General features: G+C 42.9%; 1 protein-coding gene across 15 annotated transcripts in view; it reads right to left on the reverse strand.

Moving 5' to 3' along the window:
* The window catches only part of RIMBP2 (RIMS binding protein 2), an 855,912-nt gene that overhangs the window by 619,634 nt on the left and 211,820 nt on the right, over positions 1-24,458 (reverse strand). For all 15 annotated transcript variants that reach the window (XM_082266906.1, XM_082266905.1, XM_082266904.1 and 12 more), the window contains exon 4: positions 4,426-4,605. In XM_082266906.1, the coding sequence (XP_082123032.1) occupies positions 4,426-4,605 (180 nt within the window). The remainder of the gene's footprint in view (positions 1-4,425; positions 4,606-24,458) is intronic.

The following is a 24,458-nucleotide window of genomic DNA, read 5'->3' on the forward strand; positions in this document are numbered from 1 at the left end:
CCAGGACATTTGCCAAAGAGTCTGCCCAGGAAGGGGGACCACTCCAGTGAAGTCAGGGGATCAAGGAGCTAGCTCACGCAGAGAGTGTTACAGTAAAGGGGGTGCTGTGTAGAGAACCCTGAAGAATAGGGACAAAGGGGGTGCCAGGAAGGGCCCTGAAGAGTGTTCTACAGTACAGTACAGGTTATCTTATACAGTTCAGTAATGTCTTCTTCACTGCCAGTGACAGGGTGAAGCAGCGGCCTTGCTGTACTCAGCTATATCTAGTCGTCTCAGCACATTGTGCATAGTTTATTCAAGTTGGAGTATCCCACTCATTCCCTTCTCTTATCCAAGTTCTCAATAAAAACACAAAAACCAAAACTCCTAGACTGTTTCCTGACTGAGCCAAAACACTTTGAAAATGCTAAACTGTCATGTCGTTGCTAAGGGTAACCCAGGGGAGTTTCTAACCAGCAGCTCCCATGGGAGTAGTGCTACATACAGACTGGGAGTTTTACATTCTTCTCCCTACCTCTAGAACAAGTTTCCAGAGCTTAGGGAGGGAGAATTCAAATAACCAGCCTGAATATTGATTAGGGACCGGACAGGGGCAGGCAAAGTTGATAAATAGTCTGAAGCTCTCAAGAGATTGTCTATCCCCAGGATGGAGAGTTCCAAGCCTCAGGGGACTATTGCCCCGGAGGCAGCATGTGGACTGTGTTGCTGTTCCATAAGGTCTCAGTGGTGGCAGAGCTGGGACCTGGAAGTGATTTGGAACTGACTGCAGGAATTTACCAAAGAGATCTGGTCTAGAAAAGGAGTGTCTCACTCACTGGATTGTGTCCAGAGGAATCTTGAAGGTGACATCTGTCCTAGGGACTTGTGAGAAAATTTGTATATCTGCTGTCTTCAGATTTCTACACTGTTTAGAAAGTTAACATCAGGTTAGATCTTTTTCTTTCTGTTCCAGCACTGGGTGTGGAGTGTGAAAGCTGATTGGAGGAAAGGCACACCCCCCCCTCCACATAGGCAGATGAAGGAAGAAACAGTCAGAGCTGTGCTACGGATAGACCAGCTCTCTGCTAATCTATCTCTATGCACCCACCCCGACACAAATTTCCAACTGTTTTTATCTCCTGTGTTAGAGAACTTGTCAGAAGTTATCATGCTGATAATAGAGGAATGGAGCAGCAGAAAGACACAGGACTCAGGGCTTTGGGGAGAGATACGTAATCACTACAGATATGTTTACATCCACTCTAAGGAGAAGACTGTCCTCTAATTGCTAAGTACTAACTGTTTTGGAGTATCCCAATCCCAATCCCAATGTGGCTGTGGGGGCTGATGGTGGAAACGAGGGCTTGAACGCAGGCTGAAACGCAGCGTCGTCCGTGATGGCAGTCTGTGATGGCAGCGGGTCTTTTCATTCCATCCAGTCGGTGTCTTTGAATTTCATTGCCTCGCTTTCTATGTATTTTAATGCCTTAATAATGCACTTTTATTGTTAAAATAAAGCACTCCTTTTATCATTAGTCCTGTGGAGATTGTGGACTCCTTCAGTGATCAAGGTTTCACTCACACAGTTCAACAAAGTTTGTTTTAAGCCTGGCCTTAAGGGCTTTTTACCTTTGTACTGTGTTTATACATATATATATATATATATATATTTACATGTACATATATAAGGCACTCTCCGACCCTGATGCAGCAGCTTGAAAAGGAGCGCACACTGGCAGTGTCCCTCTAGTGCGCATGCTCTGAAATGTGTGGTGAACACGCCGGTGACGCCATCATGAATGACGATGCGGTTCAGCCTGTGTTCCAGCCCTCATTTCCACCATCAACCACCACAGCCACATCCTGCTGGCCAGAACAGCCTCACAAACAGTGGAAACGTCTCTCTGAACGGACAAGTGCAGCCTCTGGTCACTGGTTTTCTATATGTGCCTACTATTCACATCTACCATGTGAGCTCTATTCTTCTTTTTTATCATTAAACATTTAACAGTCTACACTCAGAGGTGCCTGTTTTCTTCTTTTTCTACATGTCTGGAGATCGCTTCTGCTCCCCCCCAGGCTGGCACTGAGTTTATTGACTGTGTACACCCCATCCCAAAAACAGAGCTAGCAGCTCTAAGGACTGAATGATGGACCTTACATTTTTTTAAATGCACTCGTGCATGCACCACTATCTACATGTTTTTCTTTAGTAAATCAACAACCATAACTGATAAAGTGGCCTGAGTAGCTTTATAACACATTAAAGTTATTTTTTGTGTGTAAAATAAAGTTCCTTTTGATTTAAAAGACATTGTGTTACCCTGATTTCTCCACTTCCCTCAACACACATTGATAGGAGTACCTTGGCAAGGGTTTGTTCAATAAAACCAAAGTTCTTTGTTTAACCACTTTACCACCGGAGGATTTTGCTGTCTTAAGTCCAGGCCACTTTTTGCGATTCGGCACTGCGCGAATTTAACTGACAATTGCGCGGTCGTGCGACGCCGTACCCAAACGAAATTTACATCTTTTTTTTCCCACAAACAGAGCTTTCTTTTGGTGGTATTTGATCACCTGTGCGATTTTTATTTTTTGCGCTATAAATAAAAAAAGAGCATAAATTTTGAAAAAATAACAATATTTTTCACATTTTTTTATATGAAATCCCCCCCCCCCCCCAAAAAAAATGTAAAAATCAAATTTTTTTTAAATTTTTGGCCAATTTGTTTTCTGCTACCTATGTTTGGTAAAAAAAAAAAATATCACAATAAGTGTATTTTGATTGGTTTGCGCAAAAGTTATGGCGTTTACTAACTAAGGGAAAGATTTCTGTCATTTTTGGTGTTTTTTTTTTTAACGAGTAATGGCAGCGATCTGCGTTTTTTTTTGCGGGACTGCGACATTGCGGCGGACAGATCGAACCCTTGACTGACATTTTTGACACTTTTGGGGGTACCAGTGACATTACTACAGTAATCAGTGCTATAAATATGCACTGTTACTGTAGAAATGACACCTGCAGGGAAGGGGTTAATTTTATTGGAGAGGGAGGGGTTAATGTATGCCTGGTGCTTACTGACGTGTGTGGGGGGAGGTGACTGAGTGACACAGGGACAGATCGCAGGTTCAGCTATGCTGAACCCTGCAATCTGACCCTGTCTGTCACTTAGGAGATCCGCCCGCTCTGTTTACACAAGCGGGCGGATCTCCAGACTCGATTCCCCGACGATCGGGGAAGAGCAGCGGCGATCGCCGCCGCTCCTCCCCTGGCCCGACTCCCGCTGTGACTGAATACAGCGGGAGCGAGCCTCCAGCGGCGCGCACGCGCCGCCCACAAGGGGAGGAGTCCAGCGACTTAGGTCTACATTGCTGGACGGGAACGATCCACTTTGCCGCAGTACCAGCCCAGTGAGCGGTCGGCAAGTGGTTAACTGAGACTGCAACAATAAGACAACTGATGAGATCTAAAGGTTTCCCCATACCTAGAGAGCAATTCATCATACATGGTCTGTGTGAAGAAATACATATTCTTTACATACATTAATATTGGCGGCTGACCAGCTAGGGTTGGTTTCACCATTATTTCAAAATAAGCACATGTTTGGGCACCTAAGAAAATTAGTGTTTTATGCATGTAGGTATGAATGTAATTAAGTTGTATGTTTTATGTTATGTTGCTAGTTCCATCCTGGCTCTGTGCAGCCAATCTTTTACTGTTCTCTCATTCATGACCGTTTCTGTGTCTGAGGGGTTACTATCTTACCGAAATATTTTCATACACAAGGCCCTTAAGGGAAAAATGTGCATCAAGAACAGCAAAGGCAGTAAAAGGAAAAGATAGAGCACAGAAAAGACCTTCTTTGCTACTACAACGAGCAGCATATCTTAAAAACAAGATAGGAAAATGCTGGGTGGTTTAATATTGTAGCATTCATAAAAACATGAAATATCTGTTTTGGTAAAATGGCCATTGTTCAATCAGCTTACATTTGTTTTTTAGTTCAGAGTACAGCTTTAAAGTGGACCTATCACTTTTTTTTACCTTATTAGTCTATTTGTCTGATGTATGCTATGGCATTTCCTAGAGAGCTAAATGGTCTTTTGGAGCCTTATCTTTCCATAGAAGAAGTTTGCTTGACTGGGCTGTGAATTGAGTCTACTCTGTTTAATTACATTTTCCCAAGATACCCCATTCTACATCAGCTTTTTCTAAGCTCCATCTACTCCTTCAGTTGTTGAGTCAAAATTGGAAAAAGATGATAAGCTATGCAGTTGCTTGGAGTTTTTGGCAAGGAGAGAATAAATTTACTATGGAGGGTGAGGGAGGATAAGAGAAAGACATGCAGGACAGATACGTAGAAGATGCTTTTCATCACAAATAAATACGATTTGTCTTTAATTGTTTAGAAGCCCTTGACAACAGAAAGGGAGGTTTTTACCTACCTTTAGACATCCAAGTCTTGTTCTTAGCTCATCACATTCCATCTGCAGCAGACGAACCTCTACTTCTCTTTCAGATTCTTTACTTGGACAAGGTATGTGAGCAGGCCCTCCATTGACTGAGCGCATGGCCTCTTTTGTTAAGGGCTTCTTGGTCACTGCTGAAGAAACTTTTGTCTTAACCTAAAATGGTTTAAAAATAACATATTAACAAATGGCAATAGGAAGACAGAAACAAACCAGAAAAAAAATGAAATAGGAGAGAGCAAGGCAAGAAGAGGATCCATATAACACAAAAGGGTCCCCAACGTGATCAATACTTACCCAGTTGGCCAATATGACTCTCCTAGGTGTTGATAAAATGTTTAGGGGAAAAAAGGGGATCAGTAGGTGGTCAATTGGGTTCAAAAAAATCTTTTGATGTTTCTGTAGGGCTTCATACCAGTCCCTAGCCCTGAGGGTGAGGGTGCTAGTAGTGAGACAGTGTTACCCAGGGTTGGATGGTCATTCACCAGTATAAGCACCCCTTTAGTTGCCTCATTTAGCTATGGGTTGTTACTGGTCTTGTCTACCAGCCTATTTTGACTTGTGTGCCTTTGACCTTCCATCCTCCCCCTTCTAGGAAGGACATATGAACAGTACATGTTCACGTCTTATACTGAGCTTACATCCTCATCTCAGACTCTGTTGGAGAGCCAGGAAAGTACTGCTATAGTAATACTGATTGCTGTGCATTTACAAAAAATCAGCATTGTAACAACAACAATGGCAACTGCTTATCCCAAAAGGAAGTATTGCCAGTATGCATAAGAGTATTTAAAATTTGGTTTCATAGGTTTGGTGAACCAATACCTGTGTGCCTGCTTGAAAAGATTTTCAGTAATGATGCCATGAAACCTTAGGTATAACTCTTCAATTTGTATTATATTAACTGTTTAGAGGTCAATGAACAATTTAAAAATCTGTGAATGTGTTGGTGAGCTGAGGAGATTTTGGACCTTTAATATAAAATATGAAAAATACAGTGCCTTGCGAAAGTATTCGACCCCCTTGAACTTTGTGACCTTTTGCCACATTTCAGGCTTCAAAACATAAAGATATAAAACTGTAATTTTTTGTGAAGAATCAACAACAAGTGGGACACAATAATGAAGTGGAACGAAATATATAGGATATTTCAAACTTTGTTAACAAATAAAAAACTGAAAAATTGGGCGTGCAAAATTATTCAGCCCCTTTACTTTCAGTGCAGCATACTCTCTCCAGAAGTTCAGTGAGGATCTCTGAATGATCCAATGTTGACCTAAATGACTAATGATGATAAATAGAATCCACCTGTGTGTAATCAAGTCTCCGTATAAATGCACCTGCACTGTGATAGTCTCAAAGATCCGTTTAAAGCACAGAGAGCATCATGAAGAACAAGGAACACACCAGGCAGGTCCGAGATACTGTTGTGGAGAAGTTTAAAGCCTGATTTGGATACAAAAAGATTTCCCAAGCTTTAAACATCCCAAGGAGCACTGTGCAAGCGATAATATTGAAATGGAAGGAGTATCAGACCACTGCAAATCTATGAAGACCTGGCCATCCCTCTAAACTTTCAGCTCATACAAGGAGAAGACTGATCAGAGATGCAGCCAAGAGGCCCATGATCACTCTGGATGAACTGCAGAGATCTACAGCTGAGATGGGAGACTCTGTCCATAGGACAACAATCAGTCGTATACTGCACAAATCTGGCCTTTATGGAAGAGTGGCAAGAAGAAAGCCATTTCTTAAAGATATCCATAAAAAGTGTCGTTTAAAGTTTACCACAAGCCACCTGGGAGACACACCAAACATGTGGAAGAAGGTGCTCTGGTCAGATGAAACCAAAATCTAACTTTTTGGCAACAATGCAAAATGTTATGTTTGGCGTAAAAGCAATACAGCTCATCACCCTGAACACACCATCCCCACTGTCAAACATGGTGGTGGCAGCATCATGGTTTGGGCCTGTTTTCTTCAGCAGGGACAGGGAAGATGGTTAAAATTGATGGGAAGATGGATGGAGCCAAATACAGGACCATTCTGGAAGAAAACCTGATGAAGTCTGCAAAAGACCTGAGACAGGGGGCGGAGATTTGTCTTCCAACAAGACAATGATCCAAAACATGAAGCAAAATCTACAATGGAATGGTTCACAAATAAACATATCCAGGTGTTAGAATGGCCAAGTCAAAGTCCAGACCTGAATCCAATCGAGAATCTGTGGAAAGAACTGAAAACTGCTGTTCGCAAACGCTCTCCATCCAACCTCACTGAGCTCGAGCTGTTTTGCAAGGAGGAATGGGCAAATATTTCAGACTCTCGATGTGCAAAACTGATAGAGACATACCCCAAGTGACTTACAGCTGTAATCGTAGCAAAAGGTGGCACTACAAAGTATTAACTTAAGGGGGCTGAATAATTTTGCACGCCCAATTTTTCAGTTTTTTATTTGTTAAAAAAGTTTGAAATATCCAATAAATTCGGTTCCACTTTATGATTGTGTCCCACTTGTTGTTGATTCTTCACAAAAAATTACAGTTTTATATCTTTATGTTTGAAGCCTGAAATGTGGCAAAAGGTCGAAAAGTTCAAGGGGGCTGAATACTTTCGCATAGCACTGTATAAGGAAAATTACAATGAAGAGCAAAGACAGAGCAGAGAAGGACTCTCCATGCTGTTACAGCAGCGAGACTCCATTGTAAAGGAGAACATGAAGAAATATGGTAAATAGTTACATTTTAAAACATTTTTTTATAAGCCATTTTTTATGCTGGTTACTTATAACAGTAAATACACTAGAATAAACTAGTCAAAGTAGATGATGGATTTTCTTTTAGTAAAACTGTTTTTGTTTTGTCTCATTTGCAATCAATTGAATGTGAACCTGCAGATCAACCATGTTTCAGCAATGTATGTTTGCATCAATAAGTAAACACATCTACAAAATACTCCTTTACACACGTACATATCTTTAGAAATCAATAATCATTCATTTATGTTGCTCAGTATATCACTGGACTGATCAATGACCATTTATATCAATTTACGCCGTAATAGGCAGAAAAATAACTTTTACAATGTTAATTAAACTTGACTTGACTAAGCTGTTACAAGCCCCAAGGCTATATAGAGAAAATGAAAACACTGTCATCATCCCTGATTGTAATACTACCTTTAAAAGCAAAGATATTTTCTGTACATGTTAACTCTGTGTGACTTATTCAGTGCCAGTGCAGTTAATCAGTTAGATGCAACATTTAATTAGTTTACAGATTAGGTCAACCCACCCTGATATTTTATTCGGGTCTCTTATATCTATTAGATCTATTCTGGTTTCTTATATCTATCTCTTAGGTCCTACAGCAGCCAGTGGTTTTCTCCTCCTCTCTCAAAATACCAATGTAGAGCCACTGAGCCAGCAATGAGCTTGCCACTGCCAGCCCCTATGTTTCGAAGAAATATAAAGACCAACTGGCATCCATTCAAAGCTAAAATATCCATATTGGGTTGACCTTTATAACTATAATAAACCATTTAGTCCCCGTTCACACTAAGGCGACCTGTGAGGCGACACAAGTCGCTCCGACTTAGAAAAAGGGTCCGGAGCTTCTTGGGGGCGATCCGGAGGCGACCGCCATATACTTCAATGTTATGAAGTCCGTGGCGGCCGCTCCGAGGTCGCGGCGTGCTGCTCGCACCGCGACCTCGGAGGTCGCCCCCCCAAGTCGGATCGCGGCAATGTGAACGGGGCCTAAAACTGACTGACTGATAAAGGTAAACACACCACATCCAGTGATGCACCAAGGTACTTCAATGACACCACCAAGCTACGAAAGCCCCGTACACACGTACCAATCGTCGGCCGAACGATCGGCCGTCTTTTGTCCAGGGCTGTCGTGTCTGTTGAAAACTGCAAAAGACTGCACACGAATTTTGTCGGCCAACAACCGCCGACTGCAGAAGTGATGTCATGTGATGGTTAACTTTCCGTGTCTTTTTTCTTCTCTGAGCATGCCCAGTCTTGCTAATCTTCTGTCTGTCGGCCGAAATCTGTACTGACTGGCGAACAATCGGCCGTTCTGGTGTTGGCCAACAAAAATTTTAATGCCTGCATGACAGATTCTGTTCGGCCGAAAATGCGCTGTCGGCTGTCGGAAGTATCATACTAACAAGCCTACAATCGGCCGATCGGTCGGAGGCCGAATATTTACGGCCGTCAATCGGTACGTGTGTATGGGGCTTAATTCAATCCCTTTTGATCTCTCGTCTAGACTACTACAACCCCCTCCTTGTTTGCCTACCTCTACACAGGCTATCCCCTGTTCAGTCTAACATGAATGTTGCTGCCAGACTCCTCCACCTCACCAACCATTTATTGTCTGCGTGTCCTCTCTGTCAATTCCTCCACTAACTTCCACTTTTCCAATGAAAGACATTAAAAATACAAACAACAACCTACAAAGTCATTCACACCCCTGCCCGAGCTACGTCAGCAACCTCATCTGAAAATATCACATCTTTAGCTCCCCAGTCACCTCCTCTCATGCTCCCCTCTAAGACTTCTCCAAAACCAAACCTTCTCCAAACCTTTAGTACCGGTTCACACTACCGCGACTTGTCAGGCGACTTGGCCGCCTGACAAGTCGCGGTCCATTCAGTGCAATGGGAACCGTTCTAATAGGAGCGACTCAAGTCGCTCCGACTTAGAAAATAGTTCCTGCACTACTTTTGACCGAAGTCGGAGCGACTTGCATTGACTTCCATTATGTGAAGTCCGTGCAAGTCGCGCCGAAGTCGCGGTGCAAGGCGACTTCACTAGTCGGCCCTGAAGCCGGATCGCCATAGTGTGAACTGACACTTAAAATGTCCTATTCCTTCAGATATCACTTGTTCTGTCCGCTTTTAGGTGATCCCTGAAAATTCATATGCTAAGATAAGCCTATCCAACCTCAACCTAAAAACTGAAATTTTACTTTATCCCTCAACTCATTCCTTCACAACAATTCATTTTGTTTCACTTACCCCTCACTTTCTGTGGTGCATTTTCACAATCATTGCTTTTTTAACCCTCTTGAATTGTTTTGTAACTGTACTATCACCATTTTTTTTTAAGCACTGCAAGTTCTGGAACTATATAAATCATGTAATGTAATATTAATCACAGCTATGTGTACTGCACTTTAAATGAACCCTTTAAATTCATACAAGCCCTTGTAGGTACTGTAGTGATCGCACAGCGTGCTGGAGAGAGCTATGGGAGGAGAAGGTGGATCTGAATGGAACTCAGCTGGAATGACAATTATGGCACTTGCTGAAAGCAACTCATCTAAGGAATAACAATCATGATATTTTACAGGGAGTAGACAGAATCAGGAATCAATACTACATGAAAATACACACTCTAAAACTAGCAGATTCAATTTATATGGATTTCAGTTGTATTTGTTCAGACATAGTGAAATCAATCGTATTTTTAAAAATTCATAGCAACAAAAGCTAACCCCCTAATTCTGTTTAATTATCATTGCTTTCATGATTGTAAATGACTAAATCACAGTTGCAAAATTCGTTTTTTTTATTGCTTACATTTTAGTTACATATATACTGTAACATTAGACTGTAGAAATGCCATCCAGTTGAGAGAAGGGTTTGTGTGTCTGACATTCATACAGGTGATTGGCAAAGGCAATGCTTGAAGTAGGCTCCCCAACATATCAAGCTCCAATAGGCATACAACACTGATGAGGCTCGGTTCACACTTGTGCGATGCGAGAACGCTGCGAATATGCAGCTTGTTCCCGCATCACATCCGCACCTCTGGCAGTTCACACTGCCATATGCGATACGCAGGGCGTGTCAATTAAAAGTTAACGACACCCCCACTTTGATTGCATATCGCAAATACGCACAGAATCGGATCGCACAAGTGTGAACTACTGTGCGATCCGATTTTGATGCGGCTCAAAAAATGCCTCCTGTACGTCTTTGGTGCGGATGCAGTGCGAATTCAGCCATACAAAGTGTATGGCTGAAATTCGCACCGCACATGAGATCGCATGTAATGAAGGAGCAGTGCGCTCCGAATTGCATGCGATCTCTGCAGCCACACAAGTGTGAACTGGCACTGAACGTTTATCCTTCAAATTATAATCTCCTGATTTTAGCCTTTGCTTTAGGGCCAGTTCACAGCATAGAAATGCGTTCAAGATGCTTTTCTGCATGCGCGTTTTTGATGCGTTCCAGTGCGTTTTTGATGCAGTCCAGTGTATTTTTCCCCTATTTTTTCTTAACCTTAAATAAGGACATGTGTGTTCCAGTGTGTTTTTTAAATGCATTTAGGCACATTCCAGTGTGTTTTTTAAATGCATTTAGGCACATTCCAGTGTGTTTTTGATGCGCTTTACAGCGTTCCAATACAGTTCAGTGCAGGAAAAATGCAGCATGTTCTATTTTTTTGTCTGGAACTGCAAGCACTGGTGTGAACTATGCCATTGGAAACCAAATAACCTACTTTCCATGCGTTTTTGCTGCAGAGAAAAAAAAATGCACTGGACTGCATGTGGTGTGAACTGGCCCTTAATGACAGGTAAGTGTAATCTATAAATTTGAGAGATATGCAGGAGGAGAGAGTTTGTTACCTACTGGGGTGTCAACACTTTTAGTGGAACACCCAGCATATTAGGAACACCCAAGACCGGATGTATGGGTATGTTTAAAATTATATTTTTATTCCCCAATATACATACCTAAGCACCAATTCTAAGAAACTGATTCAATATTGAGATCATTTCTATGAGACGGTAAACCTGGTAGAATAGCCAGAGATGTGCTACAGCTTCCAATGTCGGTAGGTGGTATGGCCCTACCTAATCTCCAGATGTATTATAAGTAGTGTTGAGCGAACACGGACTGTATTATTCGTGTTCGTACCGAATAATTGGATTTTTTGTACCCGAACACGGACACGGACACTTTACTGTATGTTCGGGTAAAAATCCGTGTTCGGTCGTTTTATTTCCGGGTTTTGCATGCTTTGGCGCTCTTTTCATGGCGGGCTTTCAACAGCCAATCAACAATCGTTTAACTGGTGTGCCTTAAGCCATCCCAGCCATGCCTGCAAATGTCTCAGTAGCTGTGATTGGCCGTCTGAAGCATGTGACCAAGTCTTTATAAGTTCGAGGCAGCCGCAGCGGCGTCATTATGCTGCTTAGATTCAGGGACAGAGCACACATCAACGTGCTGGCTGCTGATTAGGGAAAGATAGGCAGGAAAAAACCATTTGTGTCCGGATAGAATTGAGGGACAGGTCGGAGTGTTTAGGCAGGGCGAGTTGTAGGCATTTTAGGGATAGAGTCTGCTGAATTATATAGGGTCAGTGTCTTCTACAAACTACAATCGATATTGCTGTGTGGGGGGTGGGGTCTGCACTCAATCCTGATCTACGATCTCTTCTCAATCCTGTTAGGGACAGAGTCTGCTGAATTTTAGGGAAACTGTGTTCTACAAACTACAATCGATATTGCTGTGTGGTGTGGGATTGGAGATAGGCAGGTGTCAGTGATCCACATCCATTTTTCTGTGTGTGAGCTGCAGTGAACACAATCTTTTTGGGCTGCAGTGAACACAATCTTTTTGGGCTGCAGTGAACACAATCTTTTTGGGCTGCAGTGAACACAATCTTTTTGGGCTGCAGTGAACACAATCTTTTTGGGGTGCAGTGAACAAAATCTTTTTGGGGTGCAGTGAACACAATCCTTTTTGGTGTGCAGTGAACACAATCTTTGTGGGGTGCAGTGAACAAAATCCTTTGTGGGGTGCAGTGAACACAATCTTTTTGGGGTGCAGTGAACAAAATCCTTTTTGGGGTGCAGTGAACAACATCCTTTTTGGGGTGCAGTGAACACAATCTTTTTGGGGTGCAGTGAACAAAATCCTTTTTGGGGTGCAGTGAACAACATCCTTTTTGGGGTGCAGTGAACACAATCTTTTTGGGGTGCAGTGAACAAAATCCTTTGTGGGGTGCAGTGAACACAATCTTTTTGGGGTGCAGTGAACACAATCTTTTTGGGGTGGAGTGAACAACATCCTTTTTGGGGTGCAGTGAACAAAATCCTTTTTGGGGTGCAGTGAACAAAATCATTTTTGGGGTGCAGTGAACACAATCTTTTTGGGGTGCAGTGAACACAATCTTTGTGGGGTGCAGTGAACACAATCTTTTTGGGGTGGAGTGAACAACATCCTTTTTGGGGTGCAGTGAACAACATCCTTTTTGGGGTGCAGTGAACACAATCTTTTTGGGGTGCAGTGAACACAATCTTTGTGGGGTACAGTGAACAGAATCTTTGTGGGGTGCAGTGAACACAATCTTTGGGGGGTACAGTGAACACAATCTTTGTGAGGTGCAGTGAACACAATCTTTGTGGGGTGCAGTGAACACAATCATTGTGGGGTGCAGTGAACTCAATCTTTGTGGGGTACAGTGAACACAATCTCATACTGAAGGTTTGAGGGTGCTGCCTGTTCCATACTCCCCCTACTCCTAGCCTTTTAGGGGTACAAACAATAGTAATTGGGGCCTAGTGTGGTTGTGTACGTGTGATATACATACACATTTTTGGGATCATATTTTCTATTCCGCTATTTAATCAAAAACCTTTGGGGATCAGTTAAATTGGGGGATAGTCTGTGTTGGTACGTGTGAGAGAGATCCACCTTTCCAAGTTGTTGGGGTTCATCTCATACTTCTGAAGGTTTGAGGGTGCTGCCTGTTCCATACTCCCCCTACTCCTAGCCTTTTAGGGGTACAAACAATAGTAATTGGGGCCTAGTGTGGTTGTGTACGTGTGATATACATACACTTTTTTGGGATCATATTTTCTATTCCGCTATTTAATCAAAAACCTTTGGGGATCAGTTAAATTGGGGGATAGTCTGTGTTGGTACGTGTGAGAGAGATCCACCTTTCCAAGTTGTTGAGGTTCATCTCATACTTCTGAAGGTTTGAGGGTGCTGCCTGTTCCATACTCCCCCTACTCCTAGCCTTTTAGGGGTACAAACAATAGTAATTGGGGCCTAGTGTGGTTGTGTACGTGTGATATACATACACTTTTTTGGGATCATATTTTCTATTCCGCTATTTAATCAAAAACCTCTGGGGATCAGTTAAATTGGGGGATAGTCTGTGTTGGTACGTGTGAGAGAGATCCACCTTTCCAAGTTGTTGGGGTTCATCTCATACTTCTGAAGGTTTGAGGGTGCTGCCTGTTCCATACTCCCCCTACTCCTAGCCTTTTAGGGGTACAAACAATAGTAATTGGGGCCTAGTGTGGTTGTGTACGTGTGATATACATACACTTTTTTGGGATCATATTTTCTATTCCGCTATTTAATCAAAAACCTCTGGGGATCAGTTAAATTGGGGGATAGTCTGTGTTGGTACGTGTGAGAGAGATCCACCTTTCCAAGTTGTTGGGGTTCATCTCATACTTCTGAAGGTTTGAGGGTGCTGCCTGTTCCATACTCCCCCTACTCCTAGCCTTTTAGGGGTACAAACAATAGTAATTGGGGCCTAGTGTGGTTGTGTACGTGTGATATACATACACTTTTTTGGGATCATATTTTCTATTCCGCTATTTAATCAAAAACCTTTGGGGATCAGTTAAATTGGGGGATAGTCTGTGTTGGTACGTGTGAGAGAGATCCACCTTTCCAAGTTGTTGAGGTTCATCTCATACTTCTGAAGGTTTGAGGGTGCTGCCTGTTCCATACTCCCCCTACTCCTAGCCTTTTAGGGGTACAAACAATAGTAATTGGGGCCTAGTGTGGTTGTGTACGTGTGATATACATACACTTTTTTGGGATCATATTTTCTATTCCGCTATTTAATCAAAAACCTCTGGGGATCAGTTAAATTGGGGGATAGTCTGTGTTGGTACGTGTGAGAGAGATCCACCTTTCCAAGTTGTTGGGGTTCATCTCATACTTCTGAAGGTTTGAGGGTGCTGCCTGTTCCATACCCCCCCTACTCCTCATCTAGCCTTTTAGGGGTACAAACAATAGTAATTGGGGCCTAGTGTGGTTGTGTACGTGCGAGATACATACACTTTTTTTGATCATATTTCCTATTCCGCTATTCAATAAAAACCTTTGAGGATCAATTGAATTGCGGGATAGTCTGTGTCGGTACGTGTGAGAGAGATCCACCTTTCCAAGTTGTTGGGGTTCATCTCATACTTCTGAAGGTTTGAGGGTGCTGCCTGTTCCATACCCCCCCTACTCCTCATCTAGCCTTTTAGGGGTACAAACAATAGTAATTGGGGCCTAGTGTGGTTGTGTACGTGCGAGATACATACACTTTTTTTGATCATATTTCCTATTCCGCTATTCAATAAAAACCTTTGAGGATCAATTGAATTGCGGGATAGTCTGTGTCGGTACGTGTGAGAGAGATCCACCTTTCCAAGTTGTTGGGGTTCATCTCATACTTCTGAAGGTTTGAGGGTGCTGCCTGTTCCATACTCCCCCTACTCCTAGCCTTTTAGGGGTACAAACAATAGTAATTGGGGCCTAGTGTGGTTGTGTACGTGTGATATACATACACTTTTTTGGGATCATATTTTCTATTCCGCTATTTAATCAAAAACCTTTGGGGATCAGTTAAATTGGGGGATAGTCTGTGTTGGTACGTGTGAGAGAGATCCACCTTTCCAAGTTGTTGAGGTTCATCTCATACTTCTGAAGGTTTGAGGGTGCTGCCTGTTCCATACTCCCCCTACTCCTAGCCTTTTAGGGGTACAAACGATAGTAATTGGGGCCTAGTGTGGTTGTGTACGTGTGATATACATACACTTTTTTGGGATCATATTTTCTATTCCGCTATTTAATCAAAAACCTTTGGGGATCAGTTAAATTGGGGGATAGTCTGTGTCGGTACGTGTGAGAGAGATCCACCTTTCCAAGTTGTTGGGGTTCATCTCATACTTCTGAAGGTTTGAGGGTGCTGCCTGTTCCATACCCCCCCTACTCCTCATCTAGCCTTTTAGGGGTACAAACAATAGTAATTGGGGCCTAGTGTGGTTGTGTACGTGCGAGATACATACACTTTTTTTGATCATATTTCCTATTCCGCTATTCAATAAAAACCTTTGAGGATCAATTGAATTGCGGGATAGTCTGTGTCGGTACGTGTGAGAGAGATCCACCTTTCCAAGTTGTTGGGGTTCATCTCATACTTCTGAAGGTTTGAGGGTGCTGCCTGTTCCATACTCCCCCTACTCCTCATCTAGCCTTTTAGGGGTACAAACAATAGTAATTGGGGCCCAGTGTGGTTGTGTACGTGTGATATACATACACTTTTTTTGGATCATATTTTCTATTCCGCTATTTAATTTAACTGGGCCTCCATGCGAGACCTGTGTGCCTTGTTGCGCTGTTTTGAGTACTCCACCAACATGGCCAGTGGCAATGACGCCGTTCTCAGCTTAACTATCCCACTTCCATGCCTCCTTGAAAAAACAATTCGGGCGATGATGGAAGAGGATGTGGCACAGGATGAGGAGGAGGAGGAGGATGAAGAGGTAACATTTCCAAGGCTTTCAGGGCAGTCATTCGCAAGGGGCTCCGAGGGTGGGTTCCTGCACACGCAAACGCCAGGGACGCAATTGTCCAGCAGGGGCACAGTTCTGGAGGATGAGGAGGATGAGGAGGAGGAGGAGCTGGAGGAGGAGATGGAACCATGTTCACAGCAGGGTGGCACCCAGGCCAGCTCATGGCCATCACTGGTGCGTGGCTGGGGGGATACAGAGGACACGGACGATACACCTCCCACAGAGGACAGCCTTTCGTTGCCTCTGGGCAGCCTGGCACACATGAGCGATTACATGCTGCAGTGTCTCCACAACGACCGCCGAGTTGCCCACATTCTAACTTGTGCTGATTACTGGGTGGCCACGCTGCTGGATCCCCGTTACAAGGACAACGTACCGTCCTTAATTCACTCACTGGAGCGCGATCGCAAGATGCGCGAGTACAAGCGCACGCTGGTAGACGCCATGCTGCTGGCATTCCCATCTGACAGCGGGGCCACAGTGGAAGCACAAGGCAGAGGAGGAGGAGGAGGAGGTCGCCAACGCAACCAGGGCACCGCCAGCACCTCAGAAGGCAGGGTTAGCATGGCCGAAATGTGGAAAAGCTTTGTCAGCACGCCACAACAAACAGCAGCACCAGCAGCTCAGATGGAACGTCTTAGCAGGAGGCAGCATTTTACCAACATGGTGGAGCAGTATGTGTGCACACGCCTACATGTAGTGAATGACGGGTCTGCCCCCTTCAACTTCTGGGTCTCCAAATTGGGCACATGGCTTGAGCTTGCCCTTTACGCCTTGGCGGTGCTGGCGTGCCCTGCAGCCAGTGTATTATCTGAACGGGTATTTAGCACGGCTGGGGGCGTTATAACAGACAAGCGCAGCCGCCTGTCCAGAGACAATGTGGACAAGCTCACGTTCATTAAAATGAACCAGGCATGGATCCCACGGGACTTTTCCGTACCTTATGCAGAATAGCAATGGATACCGACCTTACCCACCCATTGTTCCATTTTTGCTCTTTCTCACTCTTTTGGGGTGTACCCTCATTTAAAATTTTTGAAAAGAAGCAGTGTTGGCTACCTCGTCCTCCTCCTCAGGGCCAGATTAATGTAGGGGCTATTGGAGCTGCAGCTCCAGGCCCCTACCTTTTATATAGGCCCCGGGTTGGCCATATTCACTGTTACCGCTCTTCTGTCACTTGTAAACACAGAAGTCTGGCTTCTATGCTCGCTTCCCCAGGCAGCACCCTCAGAACCTCCCCACACAGCGTGAAGGCCGGACAAGGAGGGACAGTTGGCGATGCATGGATGTGTTTATGGGCTTCAGAGACAGCATCCCATGTTGAATTAGGCATGCATGGCTGCACCCTTCCTCCTCTGGGTGCATGGCAAGGCACGGCCCTTAAGGCCCTTCAAAATCCTCAGCACCAAGCCCATGATGCTGTTAATCCGGCCCTGGTCCTCCTCCACCGCCGCTTCCACCTACACCGCCCATAGGTGTGCGCAGCCTATTGCATTAAGGTGTGCACCCCAAAGTTGAAATACACATGCATGTGTTTGCCAGCAGGGAGAGTAATGTATCGGGGCCATGTACCTGTAGGCAAGGAGAAATAGAGCAGAGCAGGTCCCAGGGAGATCTTTCCCATCTCCTCACTGGCAATGCTATGTGCCCTAGGTGATTAGGGTGTGCCCAGGCACACCCAGCACACCCTGTGCGCACGCCTATGTCACCGCTAGGCTTGTGACGGTATCAGATTTTCATGCTGCGATTAATTGATTAAGGTTTTGCCACGGTATACGGTATTATCACGGTATTCTATTATTAAATTTAAATTATTAAATTTCCACCTCACTTCAATTTCATTGCTGAATTTAGGGGCTTTGGTTCACTTATGCACATTATTATATAGTCAGTCAGTACAGACTCTGTGAACCAGGCCTAAAATAGGTCATCAAGCAGTGTCTGGCCTAACTGGTGATAACTGGTTCTGGCGCTCGGCTCCGATCCGATGGCCTGGTCATTAAGAGGGCAAATCCTTGTGGTCAAGAAGTGGTTAAACCTGAAGGAGGTGTTGTTTATAAATTACTTTACTATTGCTTTAGGCCTGGTTCACATGTATGCGGGTTGGTGGTTCACATTTGCACAGGCATAGCAGCCCATTGATTTGAATGGGCTGCTATGCCCTCATTTTCCGCAGAAAAAAGGTGCATGCAGCATTTTTTTAAAATTCAGTGGCCTTGAAATCCATCCTGCTTTTGCACCATGCGACTAACCTGCAGTTCCTGCTCTGGCAAGCTTTCTGCATTTTTTGTATACGTGGGCACGGCATTTAAAAATAAACAGTTTGCGTGTGCAGCAACGGCAGGTAAGTCGCATGGTGCAAAAGAAGGATGGATTTCATGGCCACTGCATTTTTTTAAATTCTGCATGCACCTTTTTTCAGCTGAAAACGCAGGCATAGCAGCTCAAGCCCATTCACATCAATGGGCTGCTATGCCTGTGCAAATGTGGGCCCCCAACCCGCATACATGTGAACCAGGCCTAAAGCAATAGTAAAGTCATTAATTGGTTAAACCTGCAGGAGGACCGGTGTTTTTATCTATTAATGACTTTACTATTGCTTTAGGCCTGGTTCACATGTATGCGGGTTGGGGGCCCACATTTGCACAGGCATAGCAGCCCATTGATGTGAATGGGCTTGAGCTGCTATGCCTGCGTTTTCAGCTGAAAAAAGGTGCATGCAGAATTTAAAAAAATGCAGTGGCCATGAAATCCATCCTTCTTTTGCACCATGCGACTTACCTGCCGTTGCTGCACACGCAAACTGTTTATTTTTAAATGCCGTGCCCACGTATACAAAAAATGCAGAAAGCTTGCCAGAGCAGGAACTGCAGGTTAGTCGCATGGTGCAAAAGCAGGATGGATTTCAAGGCCACTGAATTTAAAAAAAATGCTGCATGCACCTTTTTTCTGCGGAAAATGAGGGCATAGCAGCCCGTTCAAATCAATGGGCTGCTATGCCTGTGCAAATGTGGGCCGCCAACCCGCATACATGTGAACTGCCAACCCGCATACATGTGAACCACCAACCCGCATACATGTGAACCAGGCCTAAAGCAATAGTAAAGTCATTAATAGATAAAAACACCGGTCCTCCTGCAGGTTTAACCACTTCTGGATCGCAAGGATTTGCCCCTTTAAAGACCAGGCCATCGGATCAGAGCGCCAGGACCAGTCATCACCAGGTAGGCCAGACACTGCTTGATGGCTATATAATAATGTAATGTGGGCTGCTAGGCGTGTGTGTGTGTATATATATATTTATTAGAGCTGCACGATTCTGGCCAAAATGAGAATCACGATTTTTTAGCTTGGAATAAAGATCACGATTCTCTCACGATTCTCTGTGTAACAAAAAAAAAAAAAATTGGGATAACTTTACTGTTACGTTTTTTTTTTTTTTTTTTATTCATTAAAGTCTAATCATTGCGTTTGAAAGACTGCTGCGCAAATACAGTGTGACATAAAATATTACAACAATCGCCATTTTATTCTGTAGGGTCTCTGCTAAAAAAATATATAAAATGTTTGGGGGTTCTAAGTACTTTTCTAGCAAAAAAAAAACTGATTTTAACTTGCAAACAGCAAGTGTCAGAAAAAGATCCAGTCTTTAAGAGGTTAAACTTCCTTTCTCCCTGGCAGAGGGAAGGAAAAGATACAAATGTAATCATTTTTGTTTATAGTTAGGAGACTTAATGCTGAAAGGTGTTAGCTGAGTGAGTGAATGAGTCATCCAGCTCACTGAAATGTATCAATTCACAAGTCAGGCAGACTTGACAGAGAAACTCGGTATTTTAAAAATGCCACAATAACAATACCGTGGCTATCGAATTACCGAAAACCGGCATATGTCTAGTCACCGCCACATCCACCACCACCTCAACCTCCCTCCTACTCCATATGGGCCTCGTCCTTCAGAGATGAAGAAGAACATTGTTTTATTTTTCTGTTTTTTTTTGTTGTTTTAAGTTATTTCCCTATCCACATTTGTTTGCAGAGCACTTGCCATGCTCTTAATTACGTTTTGCTGCCATTTGCAGCACTTTAGCCCTTTCCTTTGGTGTTTTAGAGCCATTTTAGTGCCTTAAAGTTCGGGTCCCCATTGACTTCAATGGGGTTCGGTGTCCGGGAAAAGTTCGGTAAAAGTCCGGGACACGGACCCGGACTTTTTTTTAAAGTTCGGCCGAACCCGTCGAACACGGACATCTAGGTGTTCGCTCAACCCTAATTATAAGGCTTCCCAGCTTACTCATGTACATTGGTGGTTCTTTCATGAAATTATCAATGCAGCTAAAGTTGTGGAAGCTGTTATTCTTACCTCATTCGGATCACTGAAGAACCTCATATACTGATGCAATCAAATGGTATGGGGCTGTACTTCGTATGATATTCTGCATCCTTTGTGCTGCTAGAGAGCTTTTTTTTTAGTTCTTTTAGTCAAGGTGGTCACCTATTCTCCTAACATCCCCTTATGGTATAATGTACATGCTTCAGTTTTTTTTTTTTTCAATGTAGGGGTGGATCTTACTGGGACTGTTGGAGGGTTAAATATGTATGATATATATACAAAGGGGGGAACTTTTCGGTCCTTTGCAGAACTCCAAATTTAATATGGCACTCCACATTCTCCATATTTCCGTTATCCAAATATAAGACATGCAGCAGCTGTACAGTTAGGGTTGGCTGGTGTAATCTTATCTGTCTCTAAGGCCCCTTTCACACATACGGTCCAGTTCATCCGTTCAGTCACGTCAAAATGTATCAGTTTTCCATCCATTTTTCACTTATTTTTCATCTGTTTTTCATCCATTTTTCACCTATTTTTCATCTGTTTTTCATCCATTTTTCACCTATTTTTCATCTGTTTTTCACCTATTTTTCATCTGTTTTTCATCCATTTTTCACCTATTTTTCATCCATTTTTCACCTATTATTCATCTGTTTTTCATCCATTTTTCACCTATTTTTCATCTGTTTTTCACCTATTTTTCATCTGTTTTTCATCCATTTTTCACCTATTTTTCATCCATTTTTCACCTATTATTCATCTGTTTTTCATCCATTTTTCACCTATTTTTCATCTGTTTTTCATCTGTTTTTCACCTATTTTTCATCTGTTTTTCATCTGTTTTTCACCTATTTTTCATCTGTTTTTCATCCATTTTTCATCAGTTTTTTTATCAGTTTTTCATCAGTTTTTTATCAGTTTTTCATCCATTTTTCATCCGTTTTTTTTAAATCCTCTACCAATGCAAAAACGGATGGAAAAATGGACCGTTTGTCCATTTACATCTGTTTTTTTTTTTTTTCCGAAAAATGAAAAATAGGGCATTCATCCATTCCAAAAAATGGACATTGACAGAAGCGGATGAAAACGGATGTTAACGGATGATCATCCATTGTCATCCGTTTTTACATAGAAATGCACTGATATCCGTTTTTCATCCGTCAACGGATGGATGAAAAATGGACAAACGGACCGTATGTGTGAAAGGGGCCTAAGTGGCAACAGTTGCTTCTTCAGCTAGGACACTGTAAGCTAATTTCTACATACTACATGACTTTACTTCAATCTAAGGTTGAAACACTTGCCCAAATTAAATCTCAAATTAAATCTCAATGGCAGAGAGATACACCACCCATGTCGGAAGATGTCTGTCAGGATACAATAAAGTGGTTGTAAAGTGGTTGTAAAGGCTCAAGGTTTTTTACTTTCATGCATTTTGTGCATGAAGGTAAAAATCCTTTTGTGTGAAGCAGCCCCCTCAGCCCCCCTAATACTTACCTGAGCCCCATCTCGATCCTGCGATCGCAGGGACTTTCACTCTTCATTGGCCGCTGCCATTCACAGTCAGTGAGCCAATGAGGAGATAGAGGCGGGGCCAAGACACAGCTCTGTCTCCATCCACTCCGTCTCATGCACTTGTATGAAGCTGGCCATATACTATGCAATCTGGTTGTACAATCTTTGTACAATTTCCTTTAGATTTATCAAAACTATATAATAGGAGGACCCACCTGAACAATGCATTTAATTTGTATCAAATCAGACAAACCCTTGCGCGTCATAGCTAGTGGTAGATCTAAAGGAGATTGTAAAATGTATGACCACCTCAAGTAGGAAATAAAACAAGAGGTGTAGTGATGAGGGGGTGTGATGTAGGAGGTGAGGTAAACACTGCAGTAAGACAGCGCACGGTGGGATATGAAGTTTTCCTGGATGGGTCACTTGATGATACAGGAAGTGATGAGCTAAAAAAAAAAAATTGATTTATTTTTTATTTTTTTAAAACAGAGAGGTTCAAAGCTGTCATGGACTAAGTGAAAACAATGCACATTGGATAGGGTAGAAAAGACATCCAAAAAGGATTCTATCTATAGGTTATTTGGAAGACTTTCATTTGCCTAAACGCACAAAATGTCTGCTTCTTTGTTTTTATGCAAAAAAATGTTATAGCCATTCAGTGGAAATCAACTGATCCTCCGAAACACAAGTTGACCTATGAGGCATGTGGTTGTTCATGTAAATTTTGACAAGATACGGTCTTGCCTCTCCTTTGTGATTTTAAAAAGCAGAGGATTTTATCACTTCCAGTTTCAGTTTGATGTTTACAAGCCAGCATCTGATTAAACTTCAGATGCTTTGGAGGCCAGAGGAGAGATATGGGGCCTAATAGACGCCAGATCTCTCCATCACAGCCTATTACAAGGGATGTTGTTCATCCCTTGTGATGGAAATAAAGTTAAATAAAGAAAAAATGAGACATACAGTCTAAAAAAAAGTTAATAAAATAATGTATTAACCACTTGCCGACTGCCACACGACTATTTACGTCGGCAGTCAGCCTCTCACAGGCAGAGCGACGTAGGGCTACGTCGCTAGCCTGTAAGGGTTTTGGGAGCGAGCGCGCGCCGCCGGATGCGCGCTCCCGCTCGGTCACGGACCCCCCGGACCCGATGACCGCCGGGCACTCGCGATCGTCCGTGACAGCGGGAGAAAGGCAGGCGGCTAGTGTAAACAAAGCCGCCTGTCAGTTCTCCCTGTGTAAGAATGGTGATCAAACGGTTCTACTATGTAGGACCATTGATCACTGTTCTTACACATCAAGCCACAGCCAATCACTGTTAGAAACACGCCCCTAGGACACACTTAACCCCTCCCTCTCCAATACAGTTAACTCCTTCACTGCCAGTGTCATTTTTACAGTAACAGTGCATATGTATAGCACTGATTACTGTAGTAATGTCACTGGTAACCCCAAAAGTGTCAAAAATGTCAGTCAAGGGTCCGATCTGTCCGCCCCAATGTCGCAGTCCCGCAAAAAAAAATCGCAGATCGCCGCCATTACGCGTTAAAAAAAAAAAACAACAAAAATGACAAAAATCTTTCCCTTTGTTAGTAAACGCAATAACTTTTGCGCAAACCAATCAAAATACGCTTTTTGCGATTTTTTTTCCCAAACATATGGTAAAAAAAATTGGCCAAAAATGTTAAAAAATTTTGATTTTTACATTTTTTTGGGGGGAATTTCATATAAAAAATTTGAAAAATATTGTTATTTTTGCAAAATTGATGCTTTTTTTTGTTTATAGCGCATGATCAAAAAGTTGCACAGGTGATCAAATACCACCAAAAGAAAGCTCTGTTTGTGGGGAAAAAAGGACGCCAAATTCGTTTAGGTACATCGTCGCACGACCGCGCAAATTGCCCGTTAAAGTCACGCAGTGCCGAGTCGCAAAATAGGCCCTGGTCAGGAAGGGGGTAAAATCTTGCGGGGCTTAAGTGGTTAAATAAAAATGTTTAAAGTGCCCCCGTTCCCCCACGCAAATATGAACACGCAGTTGGGTCCCACAGGCATACATAAATGGGGATCACACCATGCAAATGTCAGAGTGACAGCAATAATTCTGGCACCAGTAACTCTAAGCTGTAACTCTAGACTGATAACCAGTAAAGACTTTTAAAGCATCGGCTATGGAGATTTTGAGGTACTGTAGTTTGGTGCTTCTCCACGGGTGTAGGCAATTTTAAAGCATGATATGTTAGGTATCTATTTACTTGACCTAACATTATCTTTTATGTTTTACCAAACAATTGGCTATTATAGTGTGTTTGTGTGCACTAAGCTTCATTTAGATGTTTTATTCTGGAAAATTTCTGTTTGATAAAGCTCTGCACAAAATATCATGCAAAATAAAAATATGCAAATGCAACTATTTTGTTCTCCAGGGCCTCTGCCTAAATAAATATATGTTTGGGGGCTCTAAGTAATTTTATAGCAAACAAATTCAGATTTTCTTTTATATGAGGGAATTATCAGAATTCATCCAGACTGTAAGTAGTTATAAGAAGAACAG

This window comes from Pelophylax lessonae, assembly GCF_965119305.1.
Source record: "Pelophylax lessonae genome assembly, chromosome: 1".
In the NCBI taxonomy this organism is placed as follows: Eukaryota; Metazoa; Chordata; class Amphibia; order Anura; family Ranidae; genus Pelophylax; species Pelophylax lessonae.